The sequence below is a fragment of the Eublepharis macularius genome, chromosome 12, assembly GCF_028583425.1.
Source record: "Eublepharis macularius isolate TG4126 chromosome 12, MPM_Emac_v1.0, whole genome shotgun sequence".
In the NCBI taxonomy this organism is placed as follows: Eukaryota; Metazoa; Chordata; class Lepidosauria; order Squamata; family Eublepharidae; genus Eublepharis; species Eublepharis macularius.
In genome coordinates, this window is record NC_072801.1 from 43,158,506 (window position 1) to 43,177,980 (window position 19,475).

The window sequence follows — 19,475 nt, forward strand, 5'->3', positions numbered from 1 at the left end:
ACATAGAAAACAGAAAACTATTTGGTTCAAATCCATGGTTAACACACCACTTGCATTAAGCCACAAAGAGAACTTGGGCCTATCGTCTTAGATAACTGATTTTTAAACTAAGGGGGCTGGTATTTGTTCAAGCTTGAGTGAAGGCATTTTCTATGGCCTGAGATCTCTTTCCTCTGATTTTAAGATGCACTGAGTAGGGATAGAAAGCTGGTTGAGATTTCCCAGCATTGCCAAAGGTGCTCTGGATATGCCAAAGGGGCTGATTTTTTCCGTGATTACTATTTTACATGGTTCAGACCTGAACAGCATCCAACCAAAAAATCTAGAAAAAAATTGTACAAAATTAATTCAACATACTTTTGCCATGCTGACAAAGCAGTGGAATTTGAAGCAACTGGAAAAACATGCTGGGAGAAGCTCCATATGAACCCCCTCCTCTGTTCCGGGGGGGGGGCTTCTCTTCTCCACTAGGGGCACGCCTAGAGCCCTTTTTACTGGACACTTCTTCTTAGCATGTAGCTTACCGTGACCTGCCTTTTCTCACTCCTTTACACTATGGTTAGGATTTCATTGGCTAAAGAGGGCAATTGTGGAGGAGGAGGATAGACAGGCTTGCTTTGGAGATGGTGTTCTGGTTCCTCCTAGCTTCATGATTCTATGGAAACTACCATGGGTTTTGGTTACAACAAATCCAGTGGCAATGTCAGTTTTGTAGACTGGCCAGCAGAGGGCACTTTCAGAGCACACATTCTTTGCTAGCCAGAAAGAAGGGGGGAGGGGACGACTCCAGTGGAGCAGATGGGAGTTCACTTTTTAATTAACCCATCACACACAACGCTTGCTATCGTCAGGGGCTTAGGTTTGTGCTTATAATAAATGCCAGGAAATGAGGAAGAGCAAGTATTGCTAGCAGCTTTTATTTTTAAGTGGACAAGGAAGAGGGCATCGACTTGCATTTGAGCATTGGCTCGAGTTTACCTCATTTTATAGCACATCTACAAGATCATACCCCTGGACTTTGAGTTAATTGAATCTGGTGCAACTCCCAGCCCCTAGATTCATACCCAGAGGCACCAGAGTGGGGCGGAATTCACATTTCACCCATAAACAAATACAGAGTGGGTAGAAAAGGCATTCTTTGTTCAGCACCCCAATTGTTGGCATGATAAAATGATTAACGAGCAACAGAAGCTAACTAAATTGGCTGAGAGCCAGCATGGCATTGTGGTTAAAGAGTCAGGCTAGGATCTGGGAGACTTAGGTTAGAATCTCTGCTCTGCCATGGAAGCTTGCTGGGTGACCTTGGGCCAATCACATACTCTCAGCCTAACCTATCAGGGGTGTTGTGAGGATAAAGTGGAGAAGGATGTCAGCTGTTTTGGGTCCCCACTAGGCAGAAAAGTAGGAGATAAGTGAAGTAAGGAAGGAAATAAATAAAATGTGTGATTTGTTTTTTATATTAATCCCTTTCTCATACTTTGCCCCCATCCCTAATCCACAAGCCTAGAATAGCCTCCTCTTTTCTCTTTCTTAAGTTCAGTACAGATTTGTACCTTTTGGTAAACAGGTGGATATTTCTCCAGAAAAGACAGAAATTGCCTGTATCTCAAAGGGGACTAAGGTGATTCAGGGAGGTGAGGCCCACCAATGGCTACTAGCCTTAGTGAGTAAATGGAACTTCCACATAGAGAGGCAGCTAACCTCTGAGTGTCAGTGCTAGGAGGCAACTCTGGAGGCCTTGACTTCTGTTCCCTATTGCTGGCCTTATAGAGTAACTGGCTGCCCACTGTGTGAGATAAGATGCTGGACTACATGGACCAGTAGTCTGATCCAGCAGGGCTTTTCTTATGTTCATCCTGCATGCATCCTCCATGTCCCAGGAGCTCCCCAGTTCATTTCTTCCCATAAATTCACTTTCTGTTCTTTTCATCACACATGTGCCCAGACACAAACCCCTCCTCCCTCTTGATGGATCTCACATCTCCCGACTTTCAAATTTAGATAGGGTTGCCAAGTCTCCTCGAGTCCTCCTGAGCCAAGGGGCAGGTGGTGGGTAGGGCAGAGGGATGCAGGGTAGTCATCCTTGAGCATACTCCTGCACTCCCCTGTGGCACTGGAAAATGGGTCGCACCAGGGGGCAAGTCATTTAAGAATTGCTTTCAGACGTGTGTCTCCACCCCAGGTGCCTCCCCCTCACTGCTGGCAGGTGACTGGAGGCAAGAGGGGCAGGGGGCAAGGAATCCCCCCACACCCCTAAATTTAGCCTTGGAGTCAGCTGCAAGTGTTAGGCCGTCAGGAGTTCAACACATACATAGGTGCATAGCCCTGAGCCGTCACATATAGCTTCCTTCCCTATTTAGTTACTCACCCTTAAGCAGAAACAGGATCTGATCCACCCAGTCCTTGGCTTCTTCTGGGCTTGGAGCTGTGAACTGAGAAGATGGTGATTGTAGCAAGGTCTTTACCAAAACCTGCTGCATTTAGTGATAAACTGCTATCAACAATCCTCCTTCCTGTTTTTTTTATTTTGGTTAGTTGTCACTTTTAATTGTTACATATAAATATGTCTTTTAAAACATGGTTTTAATGTTTTTGATTGCCCACTGCCTTGGAGGTCCTAAGTCAGGTGAAACAGCTACATTATAATGTTTTACATAAAATAAATAAAACTGTACACCAAGAACTTTTGGTCTGGGTCGTATTTCAAACTCATGCTAATGCTCAGGGCTTTTTTTCAGGGGGAATGTGGGGGAACGGGGTTCCCGAACCACTTGAAAATGGTCACATGGCTGGTGGCCCCGCCCCCTGATCTCCAGACAGAGGGGAGTTTCCATTGACCTCCGCGCCGCTCAGCCAATCTAAACTCCCCTCTGTCTGGAGATCAGGGGGCGGGGCCACCAGCCATGTGACCATTTTCTCTGAGGGCAACCCACTGAGTTCCACCACCTCTTTTCCCAGAAAAAAGCCCTGCTAATGCTCATGCTACTTGGTGGGTTTGGCAGGGGGATGAGATTGCAAATGTATTCATCACTTGCCCTGCTACATCCCCAACTGGCATGGCCCATCCTAGACCAAGTGCCAGAGGCAGAGATTTTCCATATTACTACCTTAGTGGAGACAAGGCTGCCCCCCTTCTCCTTCTCTGGCCTTGAACAGTAAAAAAAAAAAGCAGTAGGTTTGGAGGAAGGGAATACAGAGCACTCAGTTAGGCTACAGACTGTCAACTGCCATTGCTCAGCTCCTCAGCAGAGGAAAGGCTGCTACCACCTAGCTCCTTTCTCTGAACTGGGACAGTGAAAAGAAGGAGCAGATTGCAGAGTGAAAACAGCCCTGGAGTAAGACAAGCTGAGTGGTTCCTGCTGTGCTACAAGCTAGCACTGCAGGACTGCTTGGCTCAGTGTGGCAGACGACAGGTGTTCACTCACCCACAGCATCTTCCTCAAACTGGAAGCAGGGCAGGAGTTGTTGTTGAGCTGATACAAAATGCCATGGCTGAAGAGGAGCCAAGTGGACCCTGAGGCTTAGAAAGAGTTGCTGAGCTTGGTTCTGCTTGTTCCTAGCCACCAGTAGCCCTATAGAATAGTGGCCCACCAGGAAATTTTCCTGTAAGTGACATGGCTGACCTGTCCTTGTTTAAAACAGTCCCCTGCTACAACAGCAGCCTAGGGTTGCCATGGCCCCTGCTCCCACCCTCTGCCACCACTCCCCTGGCCATTGGGGGGAACATGCAGGGAAGAGGCCTCCCAGGCACATTCTTGGGGTGGGGTGATGTCATCTGCAGGCCCCGGGAGTTCTCTTGAGCTTTGCACCCGGTGCAAAGCATGGGAGCACTCCCAGGACCTGCATGATGACATCACCCAGAACTGACATCACTGTGCTGTTCTGGGAGCACGCGCACAAGGGCAGTAAAAAGATAAGTGCTGACTCCCCCTCCTGTTGGGAGGGTAAGGGGTCCTGGCAACCCACAGTAGCTAGCAATGCAAGAATGAGTGGGAGCATCTACACATACCAGATCCCCCTCCTTGTGCTGCTGATGACCTCAGCCCCCACTCCGTGCCTTCCCTGGCTGTGCCTGCATAATAGTGTAGGCATGATGGTAATCAAACAAGACCCGCCCCCCAGTCCTGAAACCCTCCCTCCTTTCCTTACTATGCCACACTGTAATGTTACAACATGGCTCAGCAGGAAAAAAGGGGTGAGAGAGCTATTTCAAGAGATAAAAGATGAGTGTGTGCAGCCATAAGCTGGCCATGTGCCCAGTGCCTGTAGTGGCAGCAGAGGAAATGGCCACATGGTCACTCTCACAGCAACTCCAAAAGCTCCTCTTGAAACCCAAAGAACACGTTCGGTTTTTTCTCAAGAATAAAGAGGAAAGCCCCAGGAAGGATGCCAGTCCTACTCTGCATCAGTGTGATGTCATGTGGATGTTCTACTTCAGTCCAGGGACTTCCTGCTTTCCGTAAGGAGGGAAAATCCCCAGGGCAGCCTTTGCTAGTCTTTTATATTTCCAAGGTGGAACAACCCTTTGCTTCTTCATCCCAGCAGCTGCTGGTGTTACCCGAGATCTTTTTCTGCACAGTGAATGGGCTTAATTTCATTAAGGCTGCATTAATGCTTGCAGTGCTTTATCTGAAGACTGCAGTAATTTGTGGATTGGATTAAGAAGCTTTCCCCATCATGCCCCAAAACATCTCCCTCCCCCATTTTTGGTTTTAACATCCAGCCGGAGGATGTTCTGGAGATAAAGAAAACAAACGTACTAATTATCCGTAATGAAATGTTGCTATTCTTATAGTGTTTTTCAGTAACACCTTTTATGGAATCCCACATAATCATGTTTTTATACACCCAGGAACAGTCACTGCAGCATGCTGGGATGCACAACTTGTCTTTGCACATATTTCAGCTGATATACCAGCTATGGCCCTTCCTTGAAAAATGCGATTTGGGTGCAGTGATCCCCACGTTCTGATCACATCCAGGTTAGATTACTGTACTGCGCTCAGTGTGAGGCTGCCTTTGAAAACTGTTTGGAAACTTCATTTGGTCTAGATTGAATGTGGCAGCCAGGTTACTTTCAGGGACTGGATACACGGATTGTATCATTCTTGTGCTGAAAGATATACATTGGCTATTTCTGGGCACAATTCGAAGTGCTGGTTTTTACCTATAAGGCTGTAAATTGGTTGTTGTGGGTTTTCCGGGCTGTATTGCCGTGGTATTGCCGTGGCAATACAGCCCGGAAAACCCCCAACAACCATCGTTCTCCGGCCGTGAAAGCCTTCGACAATACAAGGCTGTAAATTGTTTGGGGCTCAGGTATTTGAAAGATACCATATTGTTCAACCCTCCTCATATTGTCCAACCTACTAGTCGGGAGATCCTATTCTCAAGCCCTGATTTCCATGCCCCTACCTGTAGAGGTAAGGCAGGTGGTGAACAGAGACCATGAACAGCCCTTCACGACCTGGTCCCACATCAATTTTTAGGCACCTTCTTTCCCACCCCCTGTATACTGCATTGTTCACTGGACATATTATACTTCCTGAACTTCTGCTCTCTAATTATGAAAACCATTTTTAAAGGATCATTGTTCTCTAATTTTAAAATCCAGTTTATGTGATATATTATACTGTTGCTGTTTCTTGACCTTTAATTTGTGTAATGCAGTTTTATTGCACAGTTCACTGTATGTATTATGCTGTGTTTTGCATTGTATTTTATAACTCTGTAATCCTCCTTGATCCTCAGCGAGAAAGGCAAGAAATGAAGTAAATAAAATAAAACACATGCTGAAAAAATAGGTCAATGACAGACTTTGGGGGGGGGGGCAAATCCAACTGAAGTATGAACAACTGCAAGACAGGAAAACTGGTTTAACCATTAACTGGTAATCACTGATGCCCAAACTACATGTGAGGCAAACACTGCATATGCATGAACATGCCCAGTATAGATGAATGCAGCACTGCAGTATAGAAGCCAAATGTGGATCACAAGGCCAGGAGAGGGAACAGAGTGAGCTGCAAGAAGAGGCTCAGGAAGAGGCTCACTTCGGGTTTGTGTAAGCTGCAAAATGACCATGACATTTCTTAACCTGTTGCTAGGTAACACTGTATATATAAATACCAAATGTGAAAAATCAATTATAAACTTGATCACTGTTAACTGCTATGAGAGTAGCATGGAGTTAGTTTGCAAGCAGGTCCTGATACGTACAGTACAATTTAATTCTCAAAAAGTTTGAGAATCACTGGATTGGTATTAAGAGTTTAGAGGACATGAGCACACATGCCCAAAGCTGGCATTCCCCACCAGGCACCTCTAGGTGGCATCCTAGGGCAGTGCTTTGAAGGAGAAACTGCTCTTGCTCCTGCAGTGGTGGACACTGCTGTTTCTGGCTGAGCAAAGAAAGGAGGGAAGGCAAGGAGAGGTGCCCATCTAGCTGCTGTCAGAAGTTCAGCAGGCTGGCCAAGTGAGCAGCAGTAACAAAGCAATAAAGAGCAAGATCTGGTACACATGAAGACAACTTCATACAACTTACCCTGGTGGATTTCCACATGTCATTCAACCAGTGTCAATGCCAAACATATAACAAAAAGGCAGAGAGGTGTGCCCTGAATTTCAGAACTCCTGGGTTCCATTCCCAGTTTGGAAAGATGTTGGGAGCAGGAGAGAAATGGGTCTGCCAGTTTACAGTGGGAGGAAGAAAGTTTGATGGCATTTACTTCAAGGGGCACTTTAAGCCTCTTGTAAAAATACCTTCAAACTACACTTGCCACAAGCGAGACGAAGGCTCTCCTCTGCTTTCACGTCTGCATTAACCACAATCACATGATTCATGTGTACAGCCTGGAAGAGGCTCAAAGGAAATTTAAGTCTCACCGGTAAAAAGCTCTTTGAGATGGGACTGTACAGCCAGCCAAGGAAGAAAAGCTGATCTAACACTGCAGGCAATCCTCAAAATGTGAGGTGGGGCTTCCTAAGGAAGATAGTTTCTCTGTCCCATCCCTCCTTCTCCCAATGAGAAAAATTAGAACTTCAGGGCTGAGAAGTATAATGGGGCTTCATCCTATATGCTATGGACTGAAGTGCCTACCGCTCCCTTCTATGTTGAGCCACGATCTACATATATTTGTGGTTCTCCGACCAGTTTACACGGTGGGGAGGGAGGGAAAGCACCTCTACTCTATGTTCCAGTCCCAGATGTCTGTAAGTGAAGTAGGTGAGTGTCTTATGGTGCAATCCTAAGGGCTCAGCTAAACAATATGCTTGACACGAGTTGGGTTGAGCTTCCTCCAATCTGATTTGCTTCTTGACATGCATACTGTCTGGGAACTAACCTTCCCAAGCATGCTGGTCCCAACAGGACTCCGAGCATAGCTCGGGGGGGAGAGCTTCAGCCTTCTCCCCCATGCCATTTTCTGAAGACAAAATGGCTATGGGGTAAAGCCCTGTTTGTCCTGCTCTGGAGAGCCACATGCTGCAGTCAGTACATGTGAAGCCTGACAGTGGGGCAAACAGGGCCCCCCTGTTAGCTGTTTGGCTTGGGAAAATGGTACAGGTCTGAAGCCCCTCCTCCCATGCCATACTTGCGAGCTCAATCCAGCTCCACAGTCCCAATGTTATATATGACATGAGTTGAGTCAGAGGCCTCCTCCTGACCTGATTTGTGTCACATATATTGTCTCGTTGAGCCCTAAGCAGAGCCAACTGACTTAGAAGGGTGCAACTGTGTTTAGGAATGTGTTGCATGCCAAGTGACTAGGCACACCTGAACTGTACGCAGCTGCAGCATCAGTCCCCACTGGCTTCCTTCCTGTCTGCATGACTAACAAGTCAATTGTGGAACCAAAAAAAAGAGCTGTGCAGATCACCTAGAGGATGTGTCCTTGATGACATCATTTGAGAGGGAAAAACGATTGTTCTATTTCTTCAGCATTGCCAGTTGTGTACAACAGAGACAAACCTGGCAAATGGGAATTTGCCATTCAAACAGGTCCAGAGAAGCTCCCTATGACAGATTAGCTGGCAATCAAAATTCTGCACTAAGCTAAGATTCTGTGCCAAGGACAGTTGGAAAGTTGCAACTTTTGCAGTCGAGCATATATGATCAGTTCACCTTTAAGCAGTATATTCTGCTTCTGCTAGTCATGGAAAGGGACAAAGAGTTATGCAGGGCACTAACCTCCTAACCTGAAGGGCTAGAAACTTGAGTTTTTGAAATGCATGCTAATATCCTTGGGGTGCTGAATTGTGCTTTGGTAGTGCTTATGCAGAATCACAGAGTATATAAAAAGCCTTAATGAATCAGGTAGACTGAAGCTGAGAGGTGATGGTCCTGGGTGCTGTCAGTTCCAGACCGCTCTAATAGCTGGGACTAGATGTATAATTTTAACCCTTTCTTTCCATCCCTCACAGTCCAGATGTGCAGGATGCATCAGGTGCCCTGGTTCCCTCTCCCCCGTCAACATGCAAGGCTGCCAAGTTCAGACAGCAAGCTTGGTCCAATGGATGCAAGGCCCTACATCTCAGAGGAGGATAAAACTGAGAAAAAAGAGGCCAATAGATTAAACCCTAGATATGAAACAGGACCTGCATTCCCCTCCCTTTAATTATTTTAGCTCAAAGAGGAAAAGAAAGAACAGTTTTCAGCCTCTCTCTCAGGCAGATAGATTTCCTTCCATTTTTGCTAAACCTACCTCATAGGTACGCTTTCCAGGACACATCAGTTCAAAACAGCAATCTCTTCGGGCATCCTTGCGCAGGTAGGAAGCCAGCCGGGCACGGTAATTCTCGATTAGGAACATGCCTTTGGGTTGCTTGCCTGCACAAGATGGTAAAGGTTATCCAGTATAAGCACTGCATCAGTTTAAAGCCACTATCTTGCTTGTTGCTGGTAGTTTTTACAACAAGCAATGCAAAGGATTCAAAAGTGAAGTGGTCTCATAACCAAGGCAGGCATGCCCACCCTTGTGACATGAAACCCTGCAGACAATCGGGCTCTGCAGCAGGGATCCTCAACCTTTTTGATCTTGTGGGCAGCTTCGGAATTCTGCCAAAGTGTTGTGGGTGCAACTGCAAAATGGCTGCCACAGGAGGCAGAGTCAACCACAAAATGTCAGTCAGCATGGCCATGCATAACACTAGCAGTAACTCTCCAACATTTCAGGCTGAAGCTCTGTTTAACAGGTCTTTAAAAATGAACATACGGTTTACAAATATTTTCTAGCATATACCTTTGGTAAAGATCCTTGTACTGTGGTGGCAGCTGCTGCCAAAGAAAGGTTTTGAAAAATCTGCACAACCAATCAGACTTCCAATGGTCAGTCAGAAGCCCTGCTGGGCAAAAGCCCTGCCCACTTCTGAAAACCACTTGATGGGAGCCAGGACATGTGTTGGCAGGTGCCACAGCGCTCACAGGTACCACACTGCGGATCCCTGCTCGAGTGAAACTTTGCTCCCTTGTAAATCCCAGCACTTGTTGAGCACATTAAATGCAGCTGTAAACAGAAAGCTGTTTGCCTCAGGCAGACCCTGATCCAGTCATGCTTTCCTCTGCACTCAGACCTCACGTATAATTGCAGCTAAGGAATAATGCTGCACAAACCCAGTTTCTTCCTGGGTTTACTCATGCTCCTTTTTTTGGCACCAAAAATCATGTGAAACTCTCTTGCCTGATCTATGTATATGAGCCATTGTACAGATGTTGCAGGCATGTGCAACATCTGTACAATGCTAGGTTTCTCCCACTAACTGGGGTTATAAACTCCTGGTAACCCATGCACCTGCATTTCTATATAATGAGTAACTTGAGTTACTGCTTAACCACGATTCTTGGGGCAAGGAGAGAAGGGAGCCCACCAGCAAGCTGGCTTCGTGTACATTTCCCCTTAATCATGGTTTCATCTGGCACATGAATGCAGCCAGACACAATACAAGGCCTTAGGATGCATATCAACAGGGACGACTCCTCCCCCCCAGGTTGCCTTTAAATTGCAGTTTAAAGTACATCATAGGCTAGCAGCAGTGGCAAACTGGACCCTCTACTGCCCTTGCTTTCCCACCCCAAAGCACTTTTTCAAAAGCCATTTCCCCCCTAGCAGGGATTATATCTGGTCATGGAGTCTCATCAAGGCAAAAACAGCTTTAAAAAAACCCACCGTCAGCCACCACCATCCAAACTACATTCTACAATATGGGGCCTAATTTACACGGTTATTTAAAAGATGGCTGTAAGTGGAGTGATGTGAACAAATGAAAGGTACTATATTAAGTGTAAATATTATTATTATTGGCAAAAAATATAGCACAGTAGAGCTCTTGCTGCACACAAGCATATGTAAATAGCTTTATACAGCAGCTGTTATCATCATGTGATTAGATGTTGTGTGCGGTTGCTTCCCACGCAGATTTCCTCCACTCAGTTACAAACGGACCCCTCCCCTGGGGGTTTCAATGGCATGGAGAAAATTGCCTGATCCACATATGTGTGCCGCTGCACAGAAAGAGCTCATCACACAGTTGCCACTTGAAGCAATTTAAAGCAGTCTCCTGTGGCAGCTTTGAATTGTGTGCTGGCTTTGAGATAACCTGTAAGGATTGGTAAAGGGAAACAGGCACTTGGCAGGATCTCTGCATGCCTCTCACTGGCAGAGGCGATGGGCGACAGGCAGGATTTCCGCCTACCCCAGCAATGTCTCCAAATGTATGTCACTACTGTGATTAGGGACTAAAACCAGTGTCTGCTCTTGGTGACCCCCCAGGGACCTTAGCCACTGAAAATCAAGTTGGTTCTTATCTGCAAAGGCCCTCTCAGGTCACCAGGAGGATTTTCAGTCAGATAGGCAACTGTAGTTCAATGCTTGGAACTGAATTCCCAGGCGTGTGTGGGCCAGATTGGGATCAGGATGAGAGCACAAGAGGAGAAGGGGATTAAGCTTCACCCCAATGCCATTTTCCTTACCTCAAGATGGATCCAAGAAGCGACTGGGTGTCCTGTTGGGGAAACTTGCCATGTACTGATGGCAATGCAAATTTCTCTTGTGGGTTAAGTAGCAGCTCCATGGGGCCATTTCAGGGGCAGAAAACCTAGGCCTCATCTCCCCAGATATCATAGTCCTGATCCAAACTGACTTCCTGCAAGTGTGGGAATTTTCAGGGAAGAACTTTCAGACTATGTTTGGAGAAAGCTCTTGTGGCGGCTACTTGGTTGGACAGCTGGGGCACTGGCTTTTATTACACAGTACTTCCTCAAATGCAAGACCAGTTTTTTTCCACAGGTATGCCATCAAAAAAAGAGAGTGGTCATCTTACATGTACATACAAGTTACAGTTATGTCCACTAATCATTTTTGTGTGTATAATATTTTTAAGGCGGTTGTCTTACATTCAAAATTGTCTTCCTTTTGAGTAAATACAGTATATGGATATTAACAGAACAGTGTCCCCTACCCCACTCCAATGTTCATCATCCCTTGAATGGCAGGAAGAGAAGTCCTGTCCCTGAGCCTGGAAACTGCAAATGTTGTCTCTCTTTGACTGCTCCTCCCTGTATATATATGTATTTAAACGTGCTCTGCATTCAATTGCTCTGGATGGGAGGCACTGTATAATTGTAGCCCATCTATCTAGGCATGCCAAATTCAGTTGGAAGTATTAGCTTCCTGTTTATATGCATCTGATGGAGCATAACTGGAAAATATTTATACACCCCGACACATGGATTATATATGGTCACTTAGGGGAGGGTTAAAGCCTGCCTGACAACTAATGGAGGAAAAAAATGGGCCATACTTTATTTACACAGGGCCTTGTGTCCGTATTTCTCCTTTCCCTCATTCTTTACTGACAAGGATGCTACAATACAACCAGACTGTGGTCTTCCTTCCTAAGGCTGCATCTGAAAGGAAGCCTCCCAAGTTGCCTCATAAGCAATTTGTCACTCAGCTGTGACAGCCAGTGTGGTGTCATGGTTAAAATGTTGCACGTGGACTGGGGGAGGCCCAGGTTCAAATCCCTGCTTGGTTGTGAAGTTCCGTATGAATATGGTATACATCTGCAATATGTATAGGAAGATGTACCAGGGAATAAAAGAACTACAAAAGCAGCAGCACTGGATCTAGGGCAGACACGCTTGGGCAATCCTTTATGATTGTGGCAGCTTTCCCACCACAGTGTTTTTAACTTGAATGGAGCATACTGTACCCCTGCATTCAAAGGAGGAACAAAGTGGAATATCCAGGTCTTCAGCAAAAATCTGATAGAGCCAGAAATAAGCTTGGCCTTCCCTCCTCCCTCTTTAAGCCCTTTAACAGGCTTTCCCCTCTCCTTTCCCCTGTTGAGCTACAATGTTATTTTACACCCTGGCTCAGCTGGGAAGAAGAAAGGGAGAGAAAGGGGGGTTTGCCAAGCCACAAGGCGGGGGTGCAAAGTGAATGCAGTCATGTTGGTGCTTCTGGGAATGGGGGAAGTATTTGGGAACAACAGCCAGTGGCATTCCTGCCTGCTTTCAGGCAGCAGGGGTACATTTTCATACCCCTCTTAAGGAAGCAGCTTTTATCATCCTATGCTGGCCCTGCTAGACCTCTGATCTGATGCTCTGGAGTCCTATAATCCTGTCCCTGCCCACTCCATTCTACACTAATGATTTGTTGGGTCTAAAACACAATCCTCCTTCCTTCAATGCAACTGGATGGTGTGCTGAAAACATTGAAGGTATGGATGTGCGGGAAAGTGTAAAAAAGTGTGTGTGTATGTGTGTGTGAGACAGAGACAGAGACGGAGAATGGGAATGTAACATACTTTTTTCATTTGCATAGTAGTAGAAGGCCATCTGGTCAAGGACACACCACCTCTTCTGCCATTCTGAGCCAAAGATTTTGGGGTCTGTGAAGAAAAAAGGGAGAAAAGGCAAAACAAGGCACATCTGAGAAACAAGCAATGATTCTACAAACTCAACAGGTTTCCCAAGATGTAACTCCATTGTTCTTTGTTTAATTACTCTTCCTGGGGGTTTCATCAGCACCAATTGTGTGCAAGGTGCTGCAAGTGGCCTGTCTGTTGTGGCTGGACTCTAAACACTCTGATGGTTTCCCATAGAACAACATCATCTGTCTGTGTCTGTTTGTCTGTCTGTCTGTCTCCTGCCACAGGGTTTATGACACATGAACAATACAGGGATGGTATGTGAACTGACAAATCAACAGTGGTTACTGAGAAGGGTGGTTCGCAGGAAGTTTACCTTTGGATTTTTTTTCCAAGTATCCTTGTTTCAGAACAAGTCCCGGCTCCTGAGTGGCCTTTGGCAAGAAATTCTCAGCACCTAAAGGGAACAGTTTTGGATTAAACATGGGAAATTACACTTTCGTGTTTGGAGACTGTCCCAAGACAACTTATCCAAGGAAACAAAATGGTAATTTAAACAAATGATACCTAATTTTTGTGTTATCTAAATGACAATAAAGGCAGTAACTGACCAATGCTTCCATGTGAACTTGCCCCAAGTCACCTAAATAATATTAATTGACCAATCAGTTGGAGAGCTAGAATAGTACAGTGGTTAGAGTGTTGGAATAGCATCTTCGATACCCAGATTTGGAGTTGAATTGCCCATGGAAGTTCGCTAGGTGACACTAGACCAGTCACTTTCTCTAAGCCTGATCTCCTTTACAGGGTTGTATTGTGAGGATAGAACAGAGGAGGGGAGAACATTGTTGCAAGCTGCTGTCTCCCACTGGGTATGTATGTATGTATGTATGTATGTATGTATGTATGTATGTATGTATGTATGTATGTATGTATGTATGTATGTATGTATGTATGTATAAATAAATAAATAAATAAATAAATAAAATAAAGGGGGGAAAGCAGGTTACTTGACGCATGTGAATTGCTATCACACCAGCTCTGCATCTTCACTGAAATGAAAAATTTTGCATGGTACAGAATTTAGATGCTCTCCCTCTCCCTCCTCCCCCTCAAAATTTAGGTTATAACCTACCAGTCATATTTTGCCTAAGAATTCTATTATGTTTTTTGCGGGGGGCTTGTGACAAATTGTTATTGTGGGCTGATGTGCCAAAACCCCATACATATGCTTTATAGCTGCAAGTGTGCTGAAGAGATCATGCCATTGTTTCAGTACCTGTCCAGCTTCAAAAGCAATTCACATTTCAGATGTCAGGCACTGGAGGTGGCTAGTACAATTCTCTTTAAGTAAGAGGTGCCAGAGCTCTAACCTACATGGAATTGCACCCTCTGCCCTGAAAATATTTCTCTCTAATCACAGGGATGTGGGATTTGCCTCTAGTTTCCCAGTGGCGAAAAAATTGAATGGTACATTTTTAGAAGGACTCGTCTCTGTTATTGCTTCATGCATACTAAGCCTTGCTATTGAGAAGCTGAGTGAACATAGGCTCTGACAACAGCCTGAAAATTGAGTTTTAAACACATCTATAAAACACAAATGCCCTCCCCTTCATGACTGGGAGCACTGCACACCACAGATGCATTTAACACACATCTCAGCACATCAAACTTGGCCCCGTGCATTGATCTCGTTTGCCTCAGCCAGAGATTTACACCCTTTCTCAGACATTTACATAACCTTTTGCCTACTCTACTTATATTTCTTTTTAATTAGCTGAAAGCTAGAAATTCAGAGTCAATTAATTCTCTCCATTTCTCAACAGGAGGAAAGGGAAAACCAAAAGGTCCCAACCTAGAGAAATCTGTGGGGGGATATCAGCAAAGCTAGCTTAGAAGATTTTGCTGCTGCACAGGGTTGCCTTGCAGTGTTGCAAAGAATGTGGAAGCCGAGCGCTTGAGTCAGATAGTCTCAGAATTCCATGCAACCCTAGGAGCAATTACACCCTGCTTTATTGGCACTCCCAAAATATGGGCTCCTTAAGCAGCTAGTGGGGTGGCTTGTACAGTTGGAGCTAGTCTTGAGCACGAGAAAGATGCAGACAAGATATCCGTAAATAAGCACTGTGGGAGCAGGTAGGAAAGCATTCACATGACCTTTCCCCACACTTCTGGCTGTTGCTGCCTTCTCTCCTCTCCCTTTCCTTCCATTGTGTAATTGCAGACACACGAACATGATGACAATTGTGCCCCCCCCCTACCCCTGGCCCTTCAACCCGCTTCTCACTTCCCAACTGAACAGGGGACAGAAGTTCTTATTTGGCTTCAGGCCTTTGTTCTGTATTTAAAGTTTCCAGCCCTCAAAAGTTACACAAAACCATGCCTTGCATATTACTCAGAGCTTGTTTACAGGTACAAGATCCAGAGATATTGTCAAAGGACTATTATTCTGAAGGTGGTAATCCTTTACATTGCCAAAGGGCATTTCAGTCACATTCCCTTGCTGGTGGCTTTCTTTGGTCATTCACAAATCACAGGGTTGTTTCTGACCACTCCATGCAACTGGAGCCTTCCTCATGCAGCAAGCTCCAGGAAGGGCCAAAATGCAGCTCCATACTGGGGGACAGGACTTTTCCCTGGGCTGTTTTGACTTAAAAAAACAGCATTGGGGGGCGGGCAGCAGAAGCATTTCCTCCTACCTCCATGCCTCAGTTTTGAGCCAAATCAGGCTCCTGCTGATCTTTAAAATTATGTTTCTCACACCTGCTGTGTGGTTGCAGAGAAATCTAGACCCAACTTGCCAAAAAATGTACCATGTAGTTGGGTTGAGAGGAGAGGTCAGATACAACCTGCTGTCTTTCCAGATGGAATTATGAGCTCCACCCACCACAGAAGACAAGCATGGCATTGCATATGTGATTACTTAATCTAGAATGAAAGCAAATGAGTCAAGAAGCTTAGAATTTGCCAGGGACTGATTTTTCCTACCTCATGTACTGAAACAGCACATTATGTGTGATTGCCATTTTGTGTGAGCAGGCATTTTCAAGCTTTCTGTACATATGATTGGAAGCCTAGGTTTGCTTTGGTTCATGTGTAGTAAAACTTGAAAATGTGTGTATTACTCTATTCACTCATAATGATGTCTGTGTGTATCAGTAGGAGTTGGTGTGCTTTCCTAGTACATGATGCAGGAGTGTCCAAAATGAAATGCCTTAAAAAGTCTATCCTACACATTATGAGGTGGTAGAATTGTGGTCTATACCTCTTCAGAATGCCCATGGCAGAGTGAGGATTTAAACTTGGATCTTCCAAAGTTTAATCTGATACTCTAACCACTATTCCACACTGATTCTCATAATGGTTTATGAGGATTCACTTCACTGGTGAGGAGCTCAGTACCACAAAACATTCTTTCAGCAGTTCCCAGAAGAAGAATCTTTAAGAAGTGAAAAGCTGGGTGGCCCTTCTGTAAAGGGTATCATCTGTTAATATTTCTAGAGCTAAAAAAGGAGACCCAGTGTGGTATACGAGCAATAGTGGCAATGTAGAGACCAACAAGATTTTTAGGGTATAAGCTTTTGAGAGCCAAAGCTTCCTTTATCAGAGACTTGAAAACTTATACCCTGAAAATCTTGTTGGTCTTTAAGGTGCCATTGGACTCAGATCTTGCTGTTCTATGGCAGACTAACATGACTACCCACTTGAAAACAATTTGATGTAATGGTTGAAGTACCAGACTAGGAGTAAGGAGACATGGGTTCAAATCACCAGACCACTATGACTGGGTGACCTAGGGCCAATCATACTCTAAGGGCTCAGACAGATGTGACACTGGGATTTCTGTAAAGAGAGCTCCCTAAATTTCTTTTTATCTAAAAAAAAACTTTTAGAAAAAAATTAACAAGGGGAGTTCAGCATCCAATCTCATTAAGTCCTCAGCTCCATCTACCTCATAGGGTTGTTAGGCACTGCAGAGGAGGAGACATATATGCCAGTTCATTAGAGGAAGGATGGGATACAGACGGAAAAGCAGATCAAAACTACCTGCAAGGTAGAGGCTGCATTTGATGTTCTCACTGGGCGTGTGTATTCATCATCATCATCATCATCATCATCATCATCATCATCATCATCATCATCATCATCATCATCATCATCATCATCATCATCATCATCATCAGTAGCCTGCTTTTCCCACTGTGATGCAAAGCAGATTACAAAATATAGGGAAATAGTTTGGAGTTGGAAAATGAAAGAGAAGCCAGACTTGCTGCAACAGGTTGGCAAAGGAGTTTCAAAGGTTGGCCTTGAAGGGTTTCAAGGGCAGCCTGGTGTTTTTTTTGTGGGGGAAACTGATGCTGTTTTGAATACTTGTACTATAACTCTATGTGCCCCCTTATGTTCAACTGGTATTTTTCTAAATAGACATCACAAAGTAGAAAACTGCAACCGCTTTGTGCCTAGGTATCTCCGTCTCACATCTGAACATGCCCTCATGATAGAAGTGTTGCGTCTGTGGTTTTGTAGCAAGAGAAGAGTACACATGGGTGATGGTAAAGTCGTGGCCTCAGAGGTGTTAAAAATGAAGCAATCCCACAATGCTTTCAAAATCAGCCAGGATCACATCAGGATTACAAGAGAGCCCACAGGAATCGGACTCTTCCCAGAGGTTGAGAATTCTGACCTCTGGATTATGCTGTTAGCAGTGCACACCAAACTCCTGCGGAAGCCTTGGCACTGTTCCAGGTTGGAGTAACTTTACACTCAACCAACACCCCCCACTGTCTAAAAATGCTACTGATCACCTCCCCAGAGGCCATGTTCAGCAGCTTTTTAAGTATGAATCCCCCCAACCAGAAGGGGCTCTTTTTTGTTTTGCTAAGCGGCTCTCTCTTAACATGTCAATTCATCCATGTTGTCAAATTTTCCCTTCCCTACTCCCTCTCTTCCTTCACAGGACTATTTTCATTTCAGAGTTTTATGACTCTGCAAAACTCTGGGGGTGGCCATAAATCCTCACAAATGTGTCTCAAGGTGAGCATGAGGCATAACTGCAGCAGCCGAAACATAAGAGTTCATTTGTGCAGAAGCAGAAGCCCCCTCTCCCCCCAAGTTCTGTCCTAGGATCTTTATTAGGGAAGAACAGGAGCTTTCCTTTTCTTTCACCCAAAGTGAGAAAGCCTATTTTTAACCCTATTTTCAGGACTGGATTTCCCCCCAGACATGCAAGCAGTAACCCACTTTCAGGATTGGGCTCTGGAGTATGAAGAGTCCCAGGAAAGAGAAGTTCTTCCCCAGGAAACTTGCATAGCAACAGTGGGAAGCCGGATGCACAGATTAGCACTTTTTGCTTAAAGGAGGGGGTTAGGGAAGTCAGATTGACCAGTGACCCTGCTATGGGTATGGGATGGCAGTGGAGTTTCTCTTGCAACATGAATGTTGACTAGCTTCTTAATATAACAGATTAAAATAATCCTTTGCCTCTCAGCGTCTCTTTGCCATTGGCTATACTGTTGTGATGTCATGGAATGTTCATTAGTATTCTGTCAGGAAACAGAACATTGATGCAGAGTCTGTGAGGGAAGTAAAGGTCAGTCTGGCTGGGGAAAACCTCATACAAGGCCTTGTAAAGATAGCAGGGATTGTGTGTCATCCTATGGCAGGAACATGGGAAAAGAAATATGAATGGAAGGCATGCAAGGAGGCTGAAAACTACAAAGGTGAATGAAAAGAGGGCCTCAAAGTAGTGCAGCAGCAAGAAGAAGAAGTATATATAAGGGCTTTTAAAATAACTTTTATCCTGCCTTTCCTCCAAGGACCTCTGGGTAGAATACATCTCTCTTATCCTCACAATGACCCTGTGAGGTAGTTTAGGTAGAAAGAGAACATGAGTGGCCCAATGTAAGGCACTCTAGTGTACAGGCTAGAGTGTTGGATCAAATATGGACAGTCCCATATTCAAATCTCATTCAAGAAGCTCACTGAGTGACCTTGGGCCAGTTAATATTTCCTAGCTTAACTGGTTGTTAAAGAGAAAGGAATGGGGTGAACCACCATGGATGCCGCTTTGAGCTCTCTGGAGGGAAGTGGAGGATAAAAATCTTACAAATAAATATGACATGGAATTCACATGTGGTTCTGGTTCCTAGCATGATCTGTTTAATTACTATGTTGCTCAGTGGTGAGCTACTGTAGCATAGTGGTTAAGTGGTTTGGCTGCAAATCAGCACTCTACTGGTTTGAATCCCACTACTGCCATGAGCTCAGTAGGTGGCCTTGGGTAAGGCACTCCTCTCAGCCCCAGCTCCCCAGCTGTATTGTGGGGATAATAACACTAACTTGTTCACCACTCTGGGTGAGGCACTAATCTGTCTAGAAGAGTGGTATATAAGCACAGTTATTATTATTAGTTATTATTATTATTACTGACCCTCTGTGATAAGAAGTAGAGATGGACAGAGGTTGCTGAGGCCAAAATTGAGAAGGATGTATGGAACAGGGTGGGAGGGACAAAGAGAAAGATGGTCTGAATCAGGGTACAGTGAACTGGGGGAGGGGAGGCTGATTGTTGCATATTTGTTTGAACTAAGCCCTCTCCCACAATC

At 45.0% G+C, this 19,475-nt stretch overlaps 1 protein-coding gene across 1 annotated transcript in view; it reads right to left on the bottom strand.

Annotated features, from left to right (window-relative positions):
• Positions 1-19,475, bottom strand: part of SKAP1 (src kinase associated phosphoprotein 1) — a 382,276-nt gene that overhangs the window by 76,493 nt on the left and 286,308 nt on the right. The window contains exons 4-7 of the mRNA XM_054994890.1: positions 13,244-13,324; positions 12,805-12,888; positions 8,703-8,827; positions 2,369-2,432 (exon numbers count right to left, since the gene is read on the bottom strand). Of these exons, the coding sequence (XP_054850865.1) occupies positions 2,369-2,432; positions 8,703-8,827; positions 12,805-12,888; positions 13,244-13,324 (354 nt within the window). The remainder of the gene's footprint in view (positions 1-2,368; positions 2,433-8,702; positions 8,828-12,804; positions 12,889-13,243; positions 13,325-19,475) is intronic.